Raw genomic sequence first — 17740 nt, forward strand, 5'->3', positions numbered from 1 at the left:
TGACGTTCTTCTACCTAGTAGTCAGTCGGGCGCGTAAGAACCATCAGATTGCTTTGCCGATAACTCCGTCAATAAGCTGTCGCGTATGGAAGGATAGATGAATGAATGTTAGCATCGATGGAACGTAGTGGCCCTGCCAAATGAGACAAATCCGATTTACTCGCTGCAACGATGCTTGTCTTGCCCCCGTTGGCGGAAGCTAGCAAAACTATCGGCTACATACGGCCTGGGAGGGCGGTTCGTCATCATTTCTTCAGGAAGGACCCCGTTCGTTGTTGTGATGATGACGGTGTTCGTTTCGGCTGGCATAATCATCATCAGGGGAATAACGCCTCATTCAGCACTTTCTTGTTATTCCAACCACTGGCTAGGGGAGCGCTGAGCCCCGTTCTCATTTTCAAACTTAATCTCCAAATCCTCACTCGGGTCGCTGTGTGGAGCTGCCGAGGAATCGAAGCGATCTCTGGGAAGAATATCTCTTGTTCCCCCCGTCGCGAGCAGACAAGGTTCCGCGGAACGAAGTAATCGGCGATTTCTTTCCGGCTAGGTACATTCAATACATGCTTTCGTGTGCGTTCGTGTTGATTCCTGCTCGCATCGGTTGATCCCCCTTCCTGAAGAGAGGAGAAGCAGGATGCTCATACGGGAGGAATCTTCGGAGAGGCGGTCGACGTGATCCCCAAGTATCTTCAAATTCCGAGCGGGACTCTTAGTGAGGATTGTGATGCAGGTATATTTTGCGACGACACGCGGGCAGGAAACCTCATTCATGTCGAAAGCCCACGCTTCCCTGGCGTGATAAATACAAATTCCCGATCCTCAAATCTGCCGCTATCAACTCCCGGTAAGATATTGTTTCGAGGATTCAACTTTCGTCAGACACCAGTTTCGTGCCTCCTCGGGGAGCCGGAAAGCCCCAGCGCTGCTCTAATACATTCAGGGCCTGCTCACTGACGTGGGTCAAGATGATATTCAAGCTCGACTAGCCCGCGCCGGGATCAGCAGGGGCTCAACGTCGGTCCGCCTTCTTTCAATAAATTGAACGATACGCAGTTCTCTCTGTTTTTCTTTCCTTCGTCAAGCTGGGCGGCTCGCGTGACGTGATTCAACCACGTGCGATGCACAGTTATTTTTATCGAGGGCTCAGTCCGTTCGCTACGTTTACAGAATCAGAGAATCGACAGTCAGGCTGACTGATGTGAGAGCACCAACCAGTTCCCGTTCGACGGGCTTTCAGCTGAATGATGCGACGCCAGCAGGCGTTGCTTACCTCGCCTGATTTACCTTGGCGGCTAGCGGTGAAGTTCTGCTCGGATCTTCGACCGAGCGCATTCTCCTTTGTGGAGCAAGGGACAGGAGGATCTCCTCTTTGAAACAGCGAGCTCGGGCCTTCTCGCGAGTCCAGCGGTCGTTTCTACCGAGCAAACTTCGAAATTAGTCTCTGAGTGGATCTAATCAGGTCCACGTTGTGGTCTCCCCGTATTGTAATCTCGCCGACGGCGAGCCGAAAGCGACACAGGCCGTGGAAGGATATTCCGCTGGGGTCACCGGTGAGGGATCGGCACCGAGGCAGTAATCAGACAGACCTCAGAGGTTTAAGTGAAGCGATCTGCCAACAGGAGGCGGCGAGACGCAGGCCGAATTCCCTCTACGCTCTTCACGCTCTTCTCTGCGTAGGCTGAACAGAAAATCATCGTTTCCGAGCCGTCTTTGTTGCGTCGCGTTCTTTTGTTGTTGACGCATTCGTCGTCGGCGTAGTCGGTCGCGACGGCATAGCCATGCTCGTATTTCTGTATTGTGAGCACGCAGACAATATGGGCTCGAGTTTGTCCTATCCGTGAACCTTTTGCGCCTCCCGTATGTACGAGCGGCGTTCCAACACAGCAATCTCCTTTGAAAATTCGGAGGACGCAACGGGGCTCACCGGAGAGCGAGCCCCTCATCGAGCAATCAGGCAGATATCGAAAAAAGGAAACTCGCTGCACCAAAGCCGCCCTGGGTTTCGGTTTTCAGCGCTCCCTCACGATCGGCTACAGTCAAATCGCGATCCTCATGGGTCTCCTCGTAGTGTTATTCGTTCACGACCCGTATACGCAGCGACGCCTGGTAGCATTATATTGGCAGAACTGAGAAACTCCTGAGGCTTTGCAAAATGTCCATCTAGATGTTTTCCATCCGTTGTTGTTCGAAAAGAACATCTTGCTGAGTGCTTCGGATCCGTGCGGCGACCGTCGATTCCGAGCGAGCCAGGTACACTGACCAGAGAGAACGAGCGTGCTGTCAGTATGATTGACCGTGAGTCGGTGAGAGAAAAATTTAAGGCTGTTCGGCCGCGGGCCGAATCTATGTTTGCGTCGAAGACGCCAGTTTTTTTTCTCTCGCTTTGATATTGTTATATTTTCGCCCATATGAGGATGGAAAACTTTCCATATCGGGTTCCACTGAAGTGCGACCCATGACGCTACTAATCAATGAGAGATCATATGACTTTTTACAGAGCTGACCGCAAATCAGCTCATGTATCACTACTAGCCCACCACTTTCTCTCTTCTGGCTTGACTTTTGTGTTTTCTCCTCTTGAGATCACAAGCGCTCGATCAGATTCGATACAATCTCCTAATTCTTCGATTGTTCATTGCTCAGCGTGGCGCTGTCTGCCGTGAATATGACATCGTCTATGTATGAGTCTTCTGACATCTCCCTCAGCAATTTAGCATGCTTTGGAAGTGTATTCCCACATGCCTGCAGGTGGTGTCGATCACCTCTGATGCGCAAGGACGACGAACAGATCAGAACACGCATGACAACTATGGTTCACAACCATATCCCTCTGACGGGTGTCGCCAAGTCATCCGAGATTCCCAATGGCCTCCCCAAGCGCAAAACTGTCGGATCGCTCTACGTTATTTCGTACCATGGAAAAGCCTCCCCGATATCTGCCGTAATTGCAACTCGGCGCGAAGTACCTTCAGGGTAGGCTTTCCCTCACCTCTTATCTCCGCACAACAATCTCTTCTTTGGCTTGACTGTTGAGACGAAACAGTCGGCCTCCTCTCTCGAATCGTCCTTCTCGCACTCGGTTTCGAGCCCGCGACGAATCTTTCTCTCAGGATGTCTTACTAATCATTAGGGCTGTAGACTTTCCGCGGACCGCCATTCTTCCGCGAATTTCCGCGGAAACCGGCTACTCCTCATAGAGTTTCAATGGAGGCCACGAATTTCCGCGAATTTGGCGGGAATTTTCCGCGAAAAATCTTCAGACCTGGTTCACTACCGAAAGGCGGATTCGCCAAAGACAGAGTCCCCGTGAGCCAGAGTTCGCCGATCCCCATCGCTGCCTGACCACAGAAAAACGAATCTGCGTCTCAAATCTGGATCCTCGCGAGAGTGGCTGCGGCTCTGGAATCGAAATTGAGGCATAACTCCTCGAACGATCGTTTGATCCGCCGGGCGAATGAGTTTGAGACCGGAGCGAAGACTCTGATGAAACACATTTTTAGCGTCGCTTCCAATTTTAAGAAGTAGAACTTAAGAGATGACTCCACTAATATAAGATGCCCTAAGCGAGCGGGGTAGGAATGCAATGCATCCGTGATCATTGTGATTCTTTCTTCCAGTGAGCTTGAAGGTTTATCGAGCGTTGATACATGGGGGCCCCGCCTGCAAGTAAAGCTGGGCTTTGCGTCGAGGCGGCACAAGTCCGACCAACCTTGAGCCAATGTTCCGGCCTCTGAGATTTCTGGCTTCTGAGAATTCTGACTTCTGCGGTTCTGGCTCCTGCGATTCTGGCTTGTGAGACGGTATCCTATGCTGCTCTGTGCTGCCAGCGCTCCTCCTCTCCCAAGCGACACTCTCTTCGTCGGTCTCGGTGGAGCTGCGCTTTATGCTGCTCTGTGCTGCTAGCGCTCCTCCTCTCCCACGCGACACACTCTTCGCCGGTCTCTGGTTGGCTGATTGCGCTCCGTAGTGATTTCCCTCTCCGTGACGATTTTCGCTGAAACTGAGAGCTATGACGTCTTCGACGTCAAAACTAGCGACGGGAAATAATTGTCATATGTATGAATATAAGTCTGGAAGGAACGGCTTAGTTCGGCCGCGCAGCCAGCGCTGTGAATGGAACATGCAGCCACGCTCCGTCTCGGAGGGTCCTTATGGGATGAGATTATCTTTAGACGAGGCTCATTTTTTCCGTGTCCCTCAAGCAGAGGCGTATGTCAGCTGTTGGTGCTTACGCCGATGGCTCTGATCACCTTGCATGTGAGGACGGTCATTGAGGAAAAACAGTTCTCGGGCCAACACCCGCGCCTGTGCATAAGTGTAGCAATCACCTCTTGTTCCTTTCGGCATCGCTGATCCGAGCTCAGCTAAGTTTTATGCGATACACAAATCGGGAGAAAGCGTAACGTCTACTCCCGACGCAGAAGAATCCGCTCCTTCTGGCAAGAGAAGGTCGCTCACACAATTGATGTGAGCAGCCGAAGGAGACATATGGGTTTTCAGACTTCGAGAAGGATCGGGAGGAGACGAGACGCGTAGCTTCCAGTTCACCTGTTCCTCGGCACCCACCGTCTCGTGGAGTCTCCGAATAGAAGCTGGACCCAACGAACTGTGCCGACAGATACCATTCATGGCTTTACACTCACGTGCCTCCAAGTCTGCCGCACGATTCGTTAGGCAAGGGAGTGCTTGAGGTCAACCCGAGCTACTCCTACGATGGTGCTCATAGCACGGATGCTGATGACTTGCTGCCGGACGAGATAATCCGGCGGGATATGCTTCCGGCCCGCAAGCACCGTAGATATCTCTCCGGTCTACGGTATGGAATTAGGTATTAGGGCCTCTCGCGTGATTTTCACAATGGGCGACATCCGGGAATCGTTCTCTCGGGCCCTGGCCGCCGCGCCGTCATTAGGCTGAACTCCCGGCTCTGAAGAGGTCGATTTTCGCGCTTTTATCGGAAGAGCGTTCGACAATCATTGCATCGTCCGCCTCGTTTCCCCGCTCGATGAGACTTCTGATTGTCGGAACAATGCGAAGCTGCAGAAACAGGATGCGGACGGTAACGGACAACAGAATTTTCTTCTAGATCGCGCAATCGCCGTTCTCGTCTCGAGACTACGAGAATGCCTCGCCATCTCATGTTCGTGTCGATGTTGCCGGTTATAATCCTAGTGGCTCCTTCCGGAACACTAAGCTTTCGAGCATTCTCGTCTGAGAATCGAGGACCCGCGAGGTGAAGCTACTCAAGACATCGTCCAGGAGAAATCGAGGAACAGCGCAACGCCTCGAGCTGGGCGAGGGAATGAGCTCTCCGCGTTGCCTACGATGAGGCGAATCTCCGGAACCGCAAGCGAATCGCCGAGACGGTAGGATAGCTGGCAAGCCGCATCGCGAAATTTCAATTTTTCTTGATTTTGCTGATAATGACAAGAGTCTTCTCCGCGAGGTCGCATACCCTCCTAAACTTCGCGTCCAGGGGCCGACTCCTAGCGACTCTCATGACGCATAGCAAGCTTCATTCCTGAACACCTTAGGAGTACAACGTCTGACTTCCCCCTGTTCGACATCGAATCCCAATCGCTCAACCGATTGCCGACTCCGACAGTGGATTGCGCGCGCCTTGTCGCTCCTATGTATGCTGGGTTCAGGTCAATTAAATCCATCCATAGAATCCTCACGATTCGATATTGAATTTATTCAGACCTCCCATATGTAGATATGGACCCTTACATTCCGGGGGTGGATTGTATTGCATTCACAAGTCATTTGCTCTCCTAACGTTGTAGGGGTTTCTTCGTCTCGCTGGGAACCTCCGCCGTGGTATTCGGGTTAGGCCCCAGTCGATACTCGAATTCCCGTCGGTCGAGGTGTCCTTCTCCGCACTCCAGTAAGATGTGTTGGTCCGTTTCCGGGGCCCTGCATCTTGGGCATCGCGGGATCCCGGGCATTTCGTCGGAACCTAGTGTTGAGCGTTCCTGCTCCTATTCCTCCTATCGAAATCCGCGTCGTCGACGGGTGAGGGTCAGAGGGAAGAATTGGCTGCGAAAACTCCGCATTGGGAATCGCAGATGAAGAGTCCGGGAAGTGATTCCTTTCCCCACATCCGTACACCTGAGTGCCGCGACGCATCAGCGTTCCAACTGGAGAAAGCACTCCCATCACGGTGTGTTATCCATTCATCATCGACTATCCGTGTCGATGTGATTTGCGTGGTTGCCGCTGAGCTAACTGGGATCGATTGCGGCTCTCACGCTTCTCTCGGGTCTGCCCCCTCCCGCGGGAGACTGAAGATTATTTTGGGCTACTTCTCCGCTCTGAATCTCTCACTCCAGGTACTCTCTTGGACTCTCGGAGCTTCGCGAGCCCTCGGCAGACCCACCCGCATGCCGTTCCTTGGGAAATCGCTCTCGACTTACGCCACTTGTTCAGCTCAGACCGCAGATGACTCAAAACGTCGTGAACGAAACATTCGAATCCACTAGGGGATCGGCTGCGAAGTTTCGTGTTCAAGCAGGGAAAACTGATTCTGATCGAGAGAATATCGCAGTTAGAAGGGCTCCCAGCTCGGGATGCGGGCCTGCATCCATTTTCTTAGCGAGAAGGATCCGAGCTCGTTTCGTTCGGCGTAGAGGAACAGGTCGCTGGGAAAGCCATCGAGGGTCTATCTGACAACCGGGGATTCGGGTTGCCTTGCAATTAACATCTTGATGAGAGTTATTTTTCGAGCACTTGCCGTCGGGCTTCACTTTGTCTATTTACGGCTCGGGAGTCAGCTCGTTTTTCTAATTCGACATGTTTAGGCATCCATGTTAGCCACTACCCCGACCCTTATAGTCCACGGGGTAGTGTCATCGGCCCTGTGATGCTCGATCAAACTCGAGTACACCTTTTCTCTGCTGCCTTGCTCCACGAATTGTCCCAGCGTGTTTTCCGAGCTTCGACGGTAGCGTCGCGGAATCTGGGTAATCACAGAATCGGGGTGCGTAAGCCCGACCGAAAGACAAAAGAATATCGGGATCCCAACGAGTTGCTCGCTTCCCCGATGCTGCCTAAGCGCCCTGATATGCTTGCTCTGCTGAGGCACGAGTTATAACCCTGTTTGTGGCCTGTTTCAAGCAGGGTATTAATCCCCTCTCAGCTACACCACTGGCACGGGGAGGTATAGGAGATTATATACACATAGTATCGTCGTGTCGACTACCAGCACATCGCTGTCTGCCAGTAGTCAATGGGACAACTATACAAAACAGCGCCGCCGACCACGACAACAACAACATGGAAAGCAAGGTTGTTGTCGGGCCTTATGGATGGCGGCCGGTATCGAACGGCTCTGCTCGGAACGACTCCCAACTCAGTCGACTACGCTGGACTCTTGACCTGTGCGCGCAAGCGTAAGACACTTTCGAGCACCAGGAGATTTGTTGCAGGTGTTGCGGACAGGAGAGCGGGAGAAAAGCAGATGACGAACTTCTCAAAACCCCACATCGACGGCCGCTTTGCTGTACGTCTCGAAAACTCTCAGATGCCGACAGCTCCGCCTAAATATACACGATGTGGCGAGAGGAAAAAAAAATGTCGTACGAGCATTTCTGGCGGGGTTGGGGTTCCGGCCGACTCTGCGAAAAAAATAGAATTCCCAGCGACCGACCGAAGATCTGGGTTCAGTTATCTATGTGATTCAGATGGCACGGCGAGAGATCGTCGCGCTCTTCCCGAATTCATCTCTGAGGAGATCAACATGCCAGAAGTAACACGGGCCGTCCGCGGAATGGGAGAGGCCGTCAGGGCGAAGCGACGAATTTTCGATCCTTGGGGTCGGCAGCCGCTCGAAGGGGAAGTCGTTGTAAGCAGAATACCGGAGCGTGAAAATCTCCGTGATGCCATCCGGAAATGATCCGACGCTGACGGCATTTTCAAAAAAATCTTAACCTGCTCGGAATATCGCGGCGGGGATGAAGAAGTGATGTGGTCAGAGTTTTTTTGCTAAATCCAATTTCAATCAAGCACGGGCGAGCTTATACCCGGCGCATTGACGATACTTGGGGGATTCTCTCCTGGGAATTTTTAGCATACCAATATTTAATCCGTGAACGCGTGTTCCTAGGTAGGTTGATTGAGGGGGAATATTTCTCGCCCGATCCAGGACGGGATTTTGGAAACGACGACGTTCACCGATGGGAATCGACGCTTATGCCGAAAGCGGACCACGTAATTACAGTCGGAGCCAAGCTCGACAGTTCCCGGACCCTCGTCCATCGAGAACTTTCATGCAATCAGGTAAGACGAGAAGCTTGACGCCTAGGGAACAGGTGCTTGCGGCGTCCGAGGAGGAGATCTATCCGAATGATCTCGCTGAAATGCGTCTCGCGACGCTCCACCATTTCGATCTCATGTAAACAAGAACTCAATATAGGTACGAGCGTGCTGAATCCCTCAAACAGATTCAAATCACTCTGTGCACTTATTTGCTCCGTGAGTGGATTTCTGCTCTCCCGCTCGTTTCCAGTCCGCAGCTCAAGCTCGCTGCTAATTGAGAGCTTTAAACGTCACAGGTACTCACCGGCCCTCGTCCCCTTGAGGGGGGATAGAAGCAATTTGAAAGGTGACCATCTTACTGCGGGCGACCGAACCCTCCCGAACCAGAACCTGGTCCGCTCCACAGTTTATTTCCCACTGATCGAGCAGGCTTCCCGGAGGCGCTGGAGTGCTCCCAATGACAGCCGCTGTTTTTCCCGCGGATGGCGCGCGACCGTCTTCCGGTCCGCCGTCATCTCGACTACGCGGATGGTACGACGGATTGAGAGCTTGATTTTCTTGGCGGAGTTGGTGACGCTGCGGCGTATGAAACGTTCCGCCGTCGGCTCTCCTCCCCCCACCAACTTCTCCTTCCTCTCTTTCTTCCGCATCTTCTGCTTCAGGGATCGCATCAGCCGGTTCGAGGGAAACGTCCAGTAGACCCACGTTTCGGTGCTGAGAAGAACCTGGAACCGCACCCTCCGAAATCGCTCTATCCGTAGACAGAGCGAAGCTGCCGACGCTCGCGTTTTTCGGGGCTTCTCCGGCGGCTGGCGTCAAGTTGACCTTTACAGGAGTTGGTGAATTTGACGTGGGGGCGACGGGGCTGTCAGTTCGGGATTTCACAGAGCCGAATTGGCGTCTGGGCGGTGCTGAAGAGCCCTCGGTCTTCGGAGTTCCGAAGGTCCTCCGAGTTGGAGTCATTGGCGTCCCTGGCTCATCTGCGGCGCCGCTTTTCGCGAGAAGACGCCGTCGATAGACGCTTTTGCGCATGGACGCCCCTGACTCCATGTTGCGACGCTTCAGACGCACGCTGTATGAGCGAACAGGCAGCATTTTGCTACTTGACCCCGAAGCTTCCTATGGGGCTCAGGTTGGGCTATTCTTCCTGCTTCATCAATTTCTTAGTCACACATTCGCCTGCTCGGCCGATCGCCCTGAACGTTCCACGGAACACACATGGCGGTCGGTTAAGCGGCTATGAGAGTCTGCACTACACGATGAAGAACATCCTATTCGAGTATCCGTTGATAGTCATGCGACTACGTGGGCTTCTGAGGTAATTCCTACGGTAGCGACACCAGCAGGATCTTGGAGCGGTGATTTCGAGGTTCGCGGTTTCGGGAAAGCGTCGCCCGCACTGCGAAAGTCTACGTTCGCACCTTTCTGAGTTTGACGCGTGGAACAACTTTCCGAAGTCCGGCGCAGGATCGGTCGGTACGTAGTCGGTAGTCGGTCGCTCCTGATGGAAGGTTGTTGTTGTTGTCGCGCTAAGACCGCGAAAGGACCACCGTATTTTTTGTCGACATTGTTGCGCTGGAATCTGCACTCGTCGGTCCTCGTTGGCACTTCGCACCTCCGGTACAGGTATCCTCGAGCATCGCTTCATTCAGCGAAGACACCGTCGCTAGAACTTCCGGATTATCTTCGCTCATCGGGGCGCTCAAGAAGGGCTCATCGCGAAGTGGACACAAAGAAACATGAGATACAGAACTCAGGACTTTGTCGGTGATAAGAAAGCGCAAAGCTTCATCCCCTCCTCTTTCTCCGACTCGTTCGAATAGAAGGAAGATTTTTTCGCGATTATATAACACTACCTCCTCGACACAAGGATAACCGGCTACGAGGGACAACTCGTCTACAAAGTAGCTTGCAACTGCCTAGAGAGCGCTGGCCATGGCTGCAAACTTTTGACTGAAGTCACCTGTGCACAGCCCTCTCCACGATCGAGGGCAGCTAGCGCCCTCTATATGAGACTTCGAAGCAACTGGTGGTGGAACTCGGAGGTTCCATGCCGTGTCGCTGGGAGTTTGTCGACTCCACGAAGACGGAAGCCGTCACATGGAGCACCGGCTGATTGCCGGCGACGTCGCGAGCGAGGACGAGCGCGACCCGGAGGAATTTCCCATGGAGGCACCTTCAATACAGAAGCGAAACTCCGAAGCTCGACGAAGTCACTCGCCGAGGGGAGGAACCTATGGCAAGAGGATCTCTGGATGCGCTCCAGCTGAACATTTCTCAACGCCATGGATCGTTTCCGTCTCAAGGAGGGAAGACGCTCCCTCGCACGGCACTCTCGATGGCAAAGTTGGACTTTCTGATTAGGAGCCAGAGCAGGCTAGCTGACGGGCCGCCTTCGTGCCGCTCCGTCTGACCGTCCGCCTTCCTCCCGTTCCCTGTCGGTTTCCTGCTGACGTTCCACAATTCAGGTGCGAATTTTGATCAGGCGGACAACGTCAGAGCCAGATCCCTCGTCCGTTCGCAGATATCCGGACCGAACATTCGATTTAAGTCCGCTTCGGAGACCTTATCTGTGCGAGAGGACTGGGGTGGTGCGATCCCGCCGGAGGAGTTCTTCGTATGGAGCGTATTGGGTTTTCTCAACATTTATCGGACAGCCTCTGATTCGACTCACGATCCAGAGTCAGGGTCCTGAGCAATTCTCTACTCAGGGCCGATACGCGATATCATCTAGGCCGTTATTCTCTTGCTTATGTAATTCTCCATCGATTGTTAGCAAGGGGAGGTAGGGAGCCGTTATGTAAATGTCAGCTCAGTTTCGGTCGGGCAGGGACGCCGGGTAAGAGGGTGTGCATTCGAGGAAAATCGACCGAGGCTTTCTCTTCTATTTAGCAAGCCGATCGGAGACACTGCGTTAATGCAACCCGCTGGGGAGATTCCGGTGAGACGGTGCACGGAGTCCCGGCGTACATTTATCGAAAACAATTAATCAAGCACGTCAGACGGGTTTTTAGAGCGGCACCCTCAGTCCGGGTTGCGTAGGTGTTAAGCTGTGCATTGTCCTTCCTCATCGCGGCATAGAGCTTGGATCCCGGCCTGGGTTCTTCGGAGAAAAACTTCAAAGGCTCGGGAATTTGGACGGACAATACTCTCAGGACTCACTCGGGCATTCCATAGCATCAGCAGTCCTGACCCTATCCCCGATTCAGATCTCACTCCAGCGAAGTCCATTGCAAATAATTTGAGAGGCCAAGCGAAAATGGCCCTTCCTGAGGCTCGAGTGGTAATATTTTCATTTCTCCTCATTCCTATGCTTCCGGAAGAGCTGGAAGCTTCGGTGTGCCGGCAGCCATATTGTAGAGAAAGCTCGGCCTAGAATTCGGCATTCATTCAGAGACTATCGCCTGCCAATTTGGTATCGTGAGACTGTCGGCGAGCGCTCTCCGAGCGTCTTTACTCCACCGAATCTCCTTGAGCTCATCTGAAACGTCGTTCACTGTGAGACTCACTGGCTTCGAGAAGAAACACCGTGTGCATTGCGTTCTCTCTTGGAAAAACAGTATCTCTGTCAACGCAGTCGGGTTCAACTCAAAGCCACCGGAATCGTTATTTGCCTTCGCTCGTTCAAGCCAGTCCGTTCTCTGACAACAGTCTCGCTTCCCTCGTTCCTCTGCCACGCTCGATCGACGACGACTAGAAGAAATTGGCCGAGTATCACGCTCAGCTTCTTGAAACCGCCCCGTGCCACCAATGTTGCCGAAGCGCTTGTTGTCGTCGCCGAAAAACCTGCTACCCTTACCGGCGTCGTTGTTGCTCCTGTTGTTGTGGTGGCTCGTGTAGATGTTCCTCGTAAAACACGACCCGACCCATGTTTACAAAAATCGTAAACTCAGAGAGCTGGCGGTGGTGCCGCCGCCGACTCTGCCGTGGAAACGCTCAGTCATTGGGATTCCTCGGAAGCTCTGCTCGAGGCTCGAGGAATTTCTATCTGCGATCTGTTTGTTTTCTATCTACTTGATGATTCTGCAAGCAGCGACTTCTCGACTTCTCGATTGCGGTAACCAATGAGCTCTAGACGGACACATTGCTGACTCGACCTCGCGGGCGGAACAAGCAATTGGCAGGAATTCCTGGTTCGTACATCCGGCGGAAAGCCGTCTCCCATCATCGGAGGGAAAAGTGTTCGAGGCTGAAATAACTTGGGCCGGGTTTACTCAGGAGCCGTAGCTCACTCAGTGACTGTCCGAGACGTAGTGAGCCTCGACTCATCACCGGGAATAGATTCGGGCGCCTCAGCATATTTTCGGAGGGATGTTCTCGAAGATGACTGTCGGATATTGAAGTCGATCTCTCGTGGCTGTAGTCTCGATCGTAAAGAGGAGTATATTGAAAATACCTAATTGTTTTTTTGAACGCTCACTAAGCTCAAAAGTTCGGACAAGTTCGGCATGCGTAGCGGCTGCGGCGGCGCTTTACTCTGGTCCGTAGCAGCAGCAGTCTAGCTCATGCTTCGCGGGAGCTTGTCAGGCTGGGGATTTCGCGATTCGCCGCTGGTGATTCCTCGATGGTGAGGGGCGGTGGCAGCTTGCGACCGCATTCCGGACCGAGGCACGGGTGCGATATCGACACAAAATCTCCGAACATTGTCCAAGTAGATGATCCAACAAAGCCGGCGACGCATCCGACTTTCGACTCTAGTGAGTGTTTTAGTGTAAGAATCGAAGTCGGAAACTGTCTCCGCTCTCACTCACAATCAGTATCACATCTCCAAGACCCGCATCCCGAGCGACTCGTCGACAGCTTCAACAACGGGCTCCTTCGTCTGCCTCTCAGCCGTTCATCATCACGACGAGAAAGCAGCAGGACTGCGAGAAATGTTTGCGCCACGCGTGCATTCTCGCGCCACGCAAAGCCGGGAAGGCGGAACTAATGGATTCCGCCTCCGAATCCGTTTTTTTTCCCGGGCTTTGAAGAGAAACACAACAACAGCAAGAAATTGTGAGATGGAACGAATTTCAGGCACGACCCTACATCAACGTCTCGACACAAGCCGATTCCGATGCTCAGACGGAAATTGAAAGAAACATCCGCTCACGGAGAGGGCGGCGATTATTTTCCGACATCCGCTCTGTCTCCTTTAGAGCGTCCCGGCTATTGGCAAGCAAGTTCACGAATTTCGATGTCTAGAAGTCAGTATTTCTTATGGGTTTCCATGAAAATAGTCAACGAACTCCAAAGATCAGTATTTCTGGCCTATTCCTTGCCTCCCGCAAGCCGTGGAAAAACGACCTCAGATTTCGCCGTGCTGAGCAATTTTTGGCTCTGGGAGAGGTAGTTGTCGGAGAAAATATAAAATTCATCGATGATGATCCACGGTCTAATCTTTTCCCCGGGAGTCCTGGGATAGGGACTCACACAGCTAACGATGATCTGGAACTGGCAAAACAAATCAAATACTTCAAAATACTCACGCCACATCCTCCAGTCGAATGCCTTTGAGTTTAGAGTGCAATAGAGCGCATGTTTTATGGTCCAGAGTGTTGACGGCTCGTCTCCGGCCTACTGTCATACCCGGTGGGAGATCCGGAACCGAGAGGCGTATTGGTGGCGTCGCTCTTCGGGAGCTGACCGGCGAGGGTTCGTCCATGACCGCCCCACTGATGTCGGGTCTCGAATCTTTCAGCTCTTCTCTTGGAGACCTAGTCTCTTCCCGACTAGGACTACGTTCGCCTTGATCGATGACTTCGAGCGACCCAGCTCGAAGTTTTGTTTCATCAGTTTCCTGGGGCGGCGCGAGACTGAAGCGACGCGATCCGCTCGGGATAGGTGTGACGCTCGGCGATGACGCCCGTCTTCGGTTTAAGTGACGACTTCCAGTGGCTCCAATCATTTCGAAAGATTGAGCGATCTAAGATCTATTGATCGATGGTTCACAGGGAGGAGAAACTCTCCGAAAATATTCTCTGCAGGCACGTCGGTCGTACGGAGTCCTTGCTCCGCACTTTCGCAGAATCTCTGGGAGGACGCCGGAGGCTTGACGCTACTGTACCATGTTTCAAGTCCGGTATTCAGCGGGTCTTTCCGCGAGCAGTCACAATGAATTTTGTAGATTCTCTCCATAGAAGATAATTTGAGATGAATTCGGAAAGCTCTCGATGTTCCGCCATCATCTGCGTTGATTTTCCTGCGAGAAGCGAAGCCCAGAGACGCGGGATCGACACTCGGGAGTGCCGTTTCAACTCCTGTCCGCTGAGAGTTCGACAATCATGAGTTCATGTCGTGACGGATCGAGTATATGTTCCTCCGCTCAGAATCAACACCAAGAAGTCCGAGGAGCTACATCGGTACTTCGGGCCCGAGCGAGCGCGGAAGAGCCTTTCATCGGAGCAGTCGGGGCTCGGTTCTCTCTTCGCCTGCCAAACATCGTCAAGTTGAAGGACTCTCCTCTGAGAACATTCACTGCACCGATGCGGAGTCTTCCCTAACTTGCTTGCGTCCGTCCTGTCGAGTTTACTCATGCGAAACTCAAGGCAACGAAGACGTACATAAATTTACTCGACAACGGTTCCGATGCTCCTGGCCGCGGAAGCGTTCTGTACGGTACCGAGGAACTAAGTCTACCGCTAATGATGATTTAGTTGGGACGCACGATGTCACATCGTGCTCTTCGGCTGATAAACTCCTCCCGTTTACAGTGGCGGGATGCCTGCCCGGTTGCTGGCGTTGAGTTCTGATCCCACTTCGGAGGCCTCCATCTTCCGCGCAAGCGAGCGGACGGACAGGCTAGCAGGAGTACGACCGGGTACGGAAGAACTGGCGACTGACTCTGAAGTCGAATCGGGGCAGACGGGCTCCTGTTACAGTCAGATCCTGAACCTGTCCCACGAATCACACGCAAAAGAACTGATCACTGGTCACTACGTTGATCCCGGTTGGAAAGCTCAGCTCGGAACTCGTCGAATCACCTGGAAACAATGAGCTCGATTATAGTGGCTATGGCTGTTTATAACGAAAGTTGTTTCTTAGGGGAACTCGATCTGCTTGAGATGGCGTGCCACGGACCCCGTTCTGCAAATCACCAAATATGCTTTGAAAGACAGACAGACGTCGTTCGCCGATATTTGTGGAGATGATTAAAGATTTCCTTTCCAGACTGACGTCGCCAATTCCCCCGAAGCCCCGGAATCCTTGCTGGGACGTCCCAGCGAGGACGTTGGACCGCGAAGAAATTGTTCCGCCAGATAGGTACAAGTTTCGGTTGTAACCGCGTATATCAAGGCGGGTACTGACCAATTCCTGAGGCGTCTCGGACCCGAGCCTCCTAACGGATGTGCCCACCCCTCGAGCAGTTTTCTCGCGACGTTCTACTCCCGACGTCCCCGATACCATACGAGAACTCATTCATCGGCGGCGCAACTCCATACGAGAACTCATTCATCGGTTGCGCAACTCATCTGGAACTTTCTCGACTTCGTCATCGGCCTCGCGGTTATCGGAAGGGGGATGGCCGACCCACAATCTGGATGGTCGTCCGGATCTCTAATTAAGAAGCTGCCGTCATTATTACTAAGAAGTTTGATCGTGAGGGCCATCTTAGCTAATCCGACTGGTCGTCAGTAATGGATGCCGCCGAATTCCCCCGTGATCCTCTACAAACCCCAAGGCTTTCATTATTATTGACGGGGCTGCGCGGGATGCGGTTGCCGTAAACTTGTTCCGAGGGGAAAGTTCGATGTCCAAAAAGTTCCCGACGGGTCTTGGCGTTCAGGACGAAAGACTCATTGAGTCCTTGCTGAACGACCCGGTGGGAGCTCCTCGTATGGCTGAGGTCCGGACCAGTGGCGCCTTCTGGGGCCTTTCGATGGAAGCATAGGTGAGTTTCGATTCCGACGAAAGACGGCAGGGTGCGCCTCAGGCTTCGCAGCAAAGTCCGTAGATTGATCCCGCTCTGGGGATGTCGCGGAAGCTCTTGATGACAAGATCACTCCATCGATTTTCCGGTACCTAGCACTAAGGGGTCCCTTCGGAATTTTATGTAGCTTTTATTGAAAGTTCACCGTCTCAACTCTCTTTTATTCGCTTTTCCCCGATCTCTCTCTCTCGCACAATCGGAGCGCTATCTAATCGAGGAAAAGGTGATTAATTGATCGAGCCCTTACACTATGCTTCCGGTAGAAACCGCCGTTAGGGATTCCCGTACTGATAATTCGGGAAGGATATGTAATCGAAACCGCTAACCCAAACGAATCATCCCTCAGGACTCCGCCTTATGGGTGCATCGTTCTTCCGGGTCGTCCGATGAAACTTGTTCTCCGTCCGAGAGATCCGATCGAAAATAGTCAGATGTTTTCCGCCGAAGATGATCGGATTCTGCTTAAGTGCCATCCTCGAGCGGAGCAGTCACTCACGGTTGAGAGGATGGCTCACCCGCGGGGAGACATATATTCAGTGTTTGCTGCAGTGCCGCGTCTTCCGCCATCGAGAGTCGGGAAATTCGAGGCTACGTTCCCGACCGAAGTTTCTAGCTCCTAGACCTGAACTCCCGAGTCCTACTTGCTCCTTGTATCTCCTTTCCCCCCCCCCTTTATACGCTCAGATGCAAGAGACTGAAATTGCAAATTGAAATCGAATTGGAGCTCCATGACTCGCGACAACGGTGTCTCCCCCCGTGATCCCGGACTTGCAAGTTCCTCTTGACGAATCAGATCACTGAACCGACAATGAATTCTCAATCGGTGAGGAATCGTCCGCGAACAGAGCTCAATACTTCCGAGGTGTTCTCTCTCCCCGACAGGCCTCCTGACGTGTGTCCTCTATCTCCCGATACGGATCCCATTTAAGAACGAATTGCTTTTCTATCATCACATGGCCCCGTCTTGTGTGACCCCGCGTTCAATAATAATCAGCTACGGAATCAGTGTCCGATGCTTCCCGGTTCCCATGCTTGCTCTCGTTTTTTCTGCTCGCACCATCATCTCATCATTCAATTGGAACGTTCCGCCGCAATTCTGTTTGTCAAACGACTGGACTCGGGAGGGAATCGTTTGGCAGCTTTATGAAGGTGAACGTCTGTGAGCATGCGGTCAACGCCTACTGAGAAGCCTCGATATTTTCCTAGAAGCAATCCTAGCAGCTCTCCGTGCTCGATGTACGAGTCGAATCCACCGTCTGTCTGGATGAGGGTAATCTCTCGGAGACGAACACCGAGTTCTCCAGCAACTCGCCGTGAGAATCCCCCACCAAAGCGCTCAGACCTGAGAATCGCAGCGGGCGCCTGCGAAACTTCTAATTGGCCCCACTCCCGCTTACCTAGTACCGACTTCCACCTAAACAAGGGGAGCGGCGGAAGGACATACAGTCGCGTGATAATCGTCGTAATTAGAGGGATCGCAGATTCAATGTATCGCCAGCGCCGAGCGAGACGGGGGAATGAGGAAAGTGGACATTCGTTGCGGAGGAGAAGGAAGCCACCCGCCGACGACGA

The 17740-nt window shown here is 52.9% G+C and overlaps 1 protein-coding gene across 1 annotated transcript in view; it reads right to left on the bottom strand.

The window, feature by feature from the left end:
- LOC100901544 (voltage-dependent calcium channel type A subunit alpha-1-like) overlaps window positions 1-13846 on the bottom strand; it is a 61321-nt gene extending 47475 nt beyond the window's left edge. Inside the window, 1 exon segment of the mRNA XM_029111465.1 lies at window positions 13728-13846. Coding sequence (XP_028967298.1) covers window positions 13728-13825 — 98 coding nt within the window. The 5' untranslated portion in view covers window positions 13826-13846.
- Window positions 13847-17740: the final 3894 nt, after the last annotated feature.

The sequence above is a fragment of the Galendromus occidentalis genome, unplaced genomic scaffold (genome assembly GCF_000255335.2).
Source record: "Galendromus occidentalis unplaced genomic scaffold, Mocc_1.1 scf7180000077442, whole genome shotgun sequence".
NCBI classification, from domain to species: Eukaryota; Metazoa; Arthropoda; class Arachnida; order Mesostigmata; family Phytoseiidae; genus Galendromus; species Galendromus occidentalis.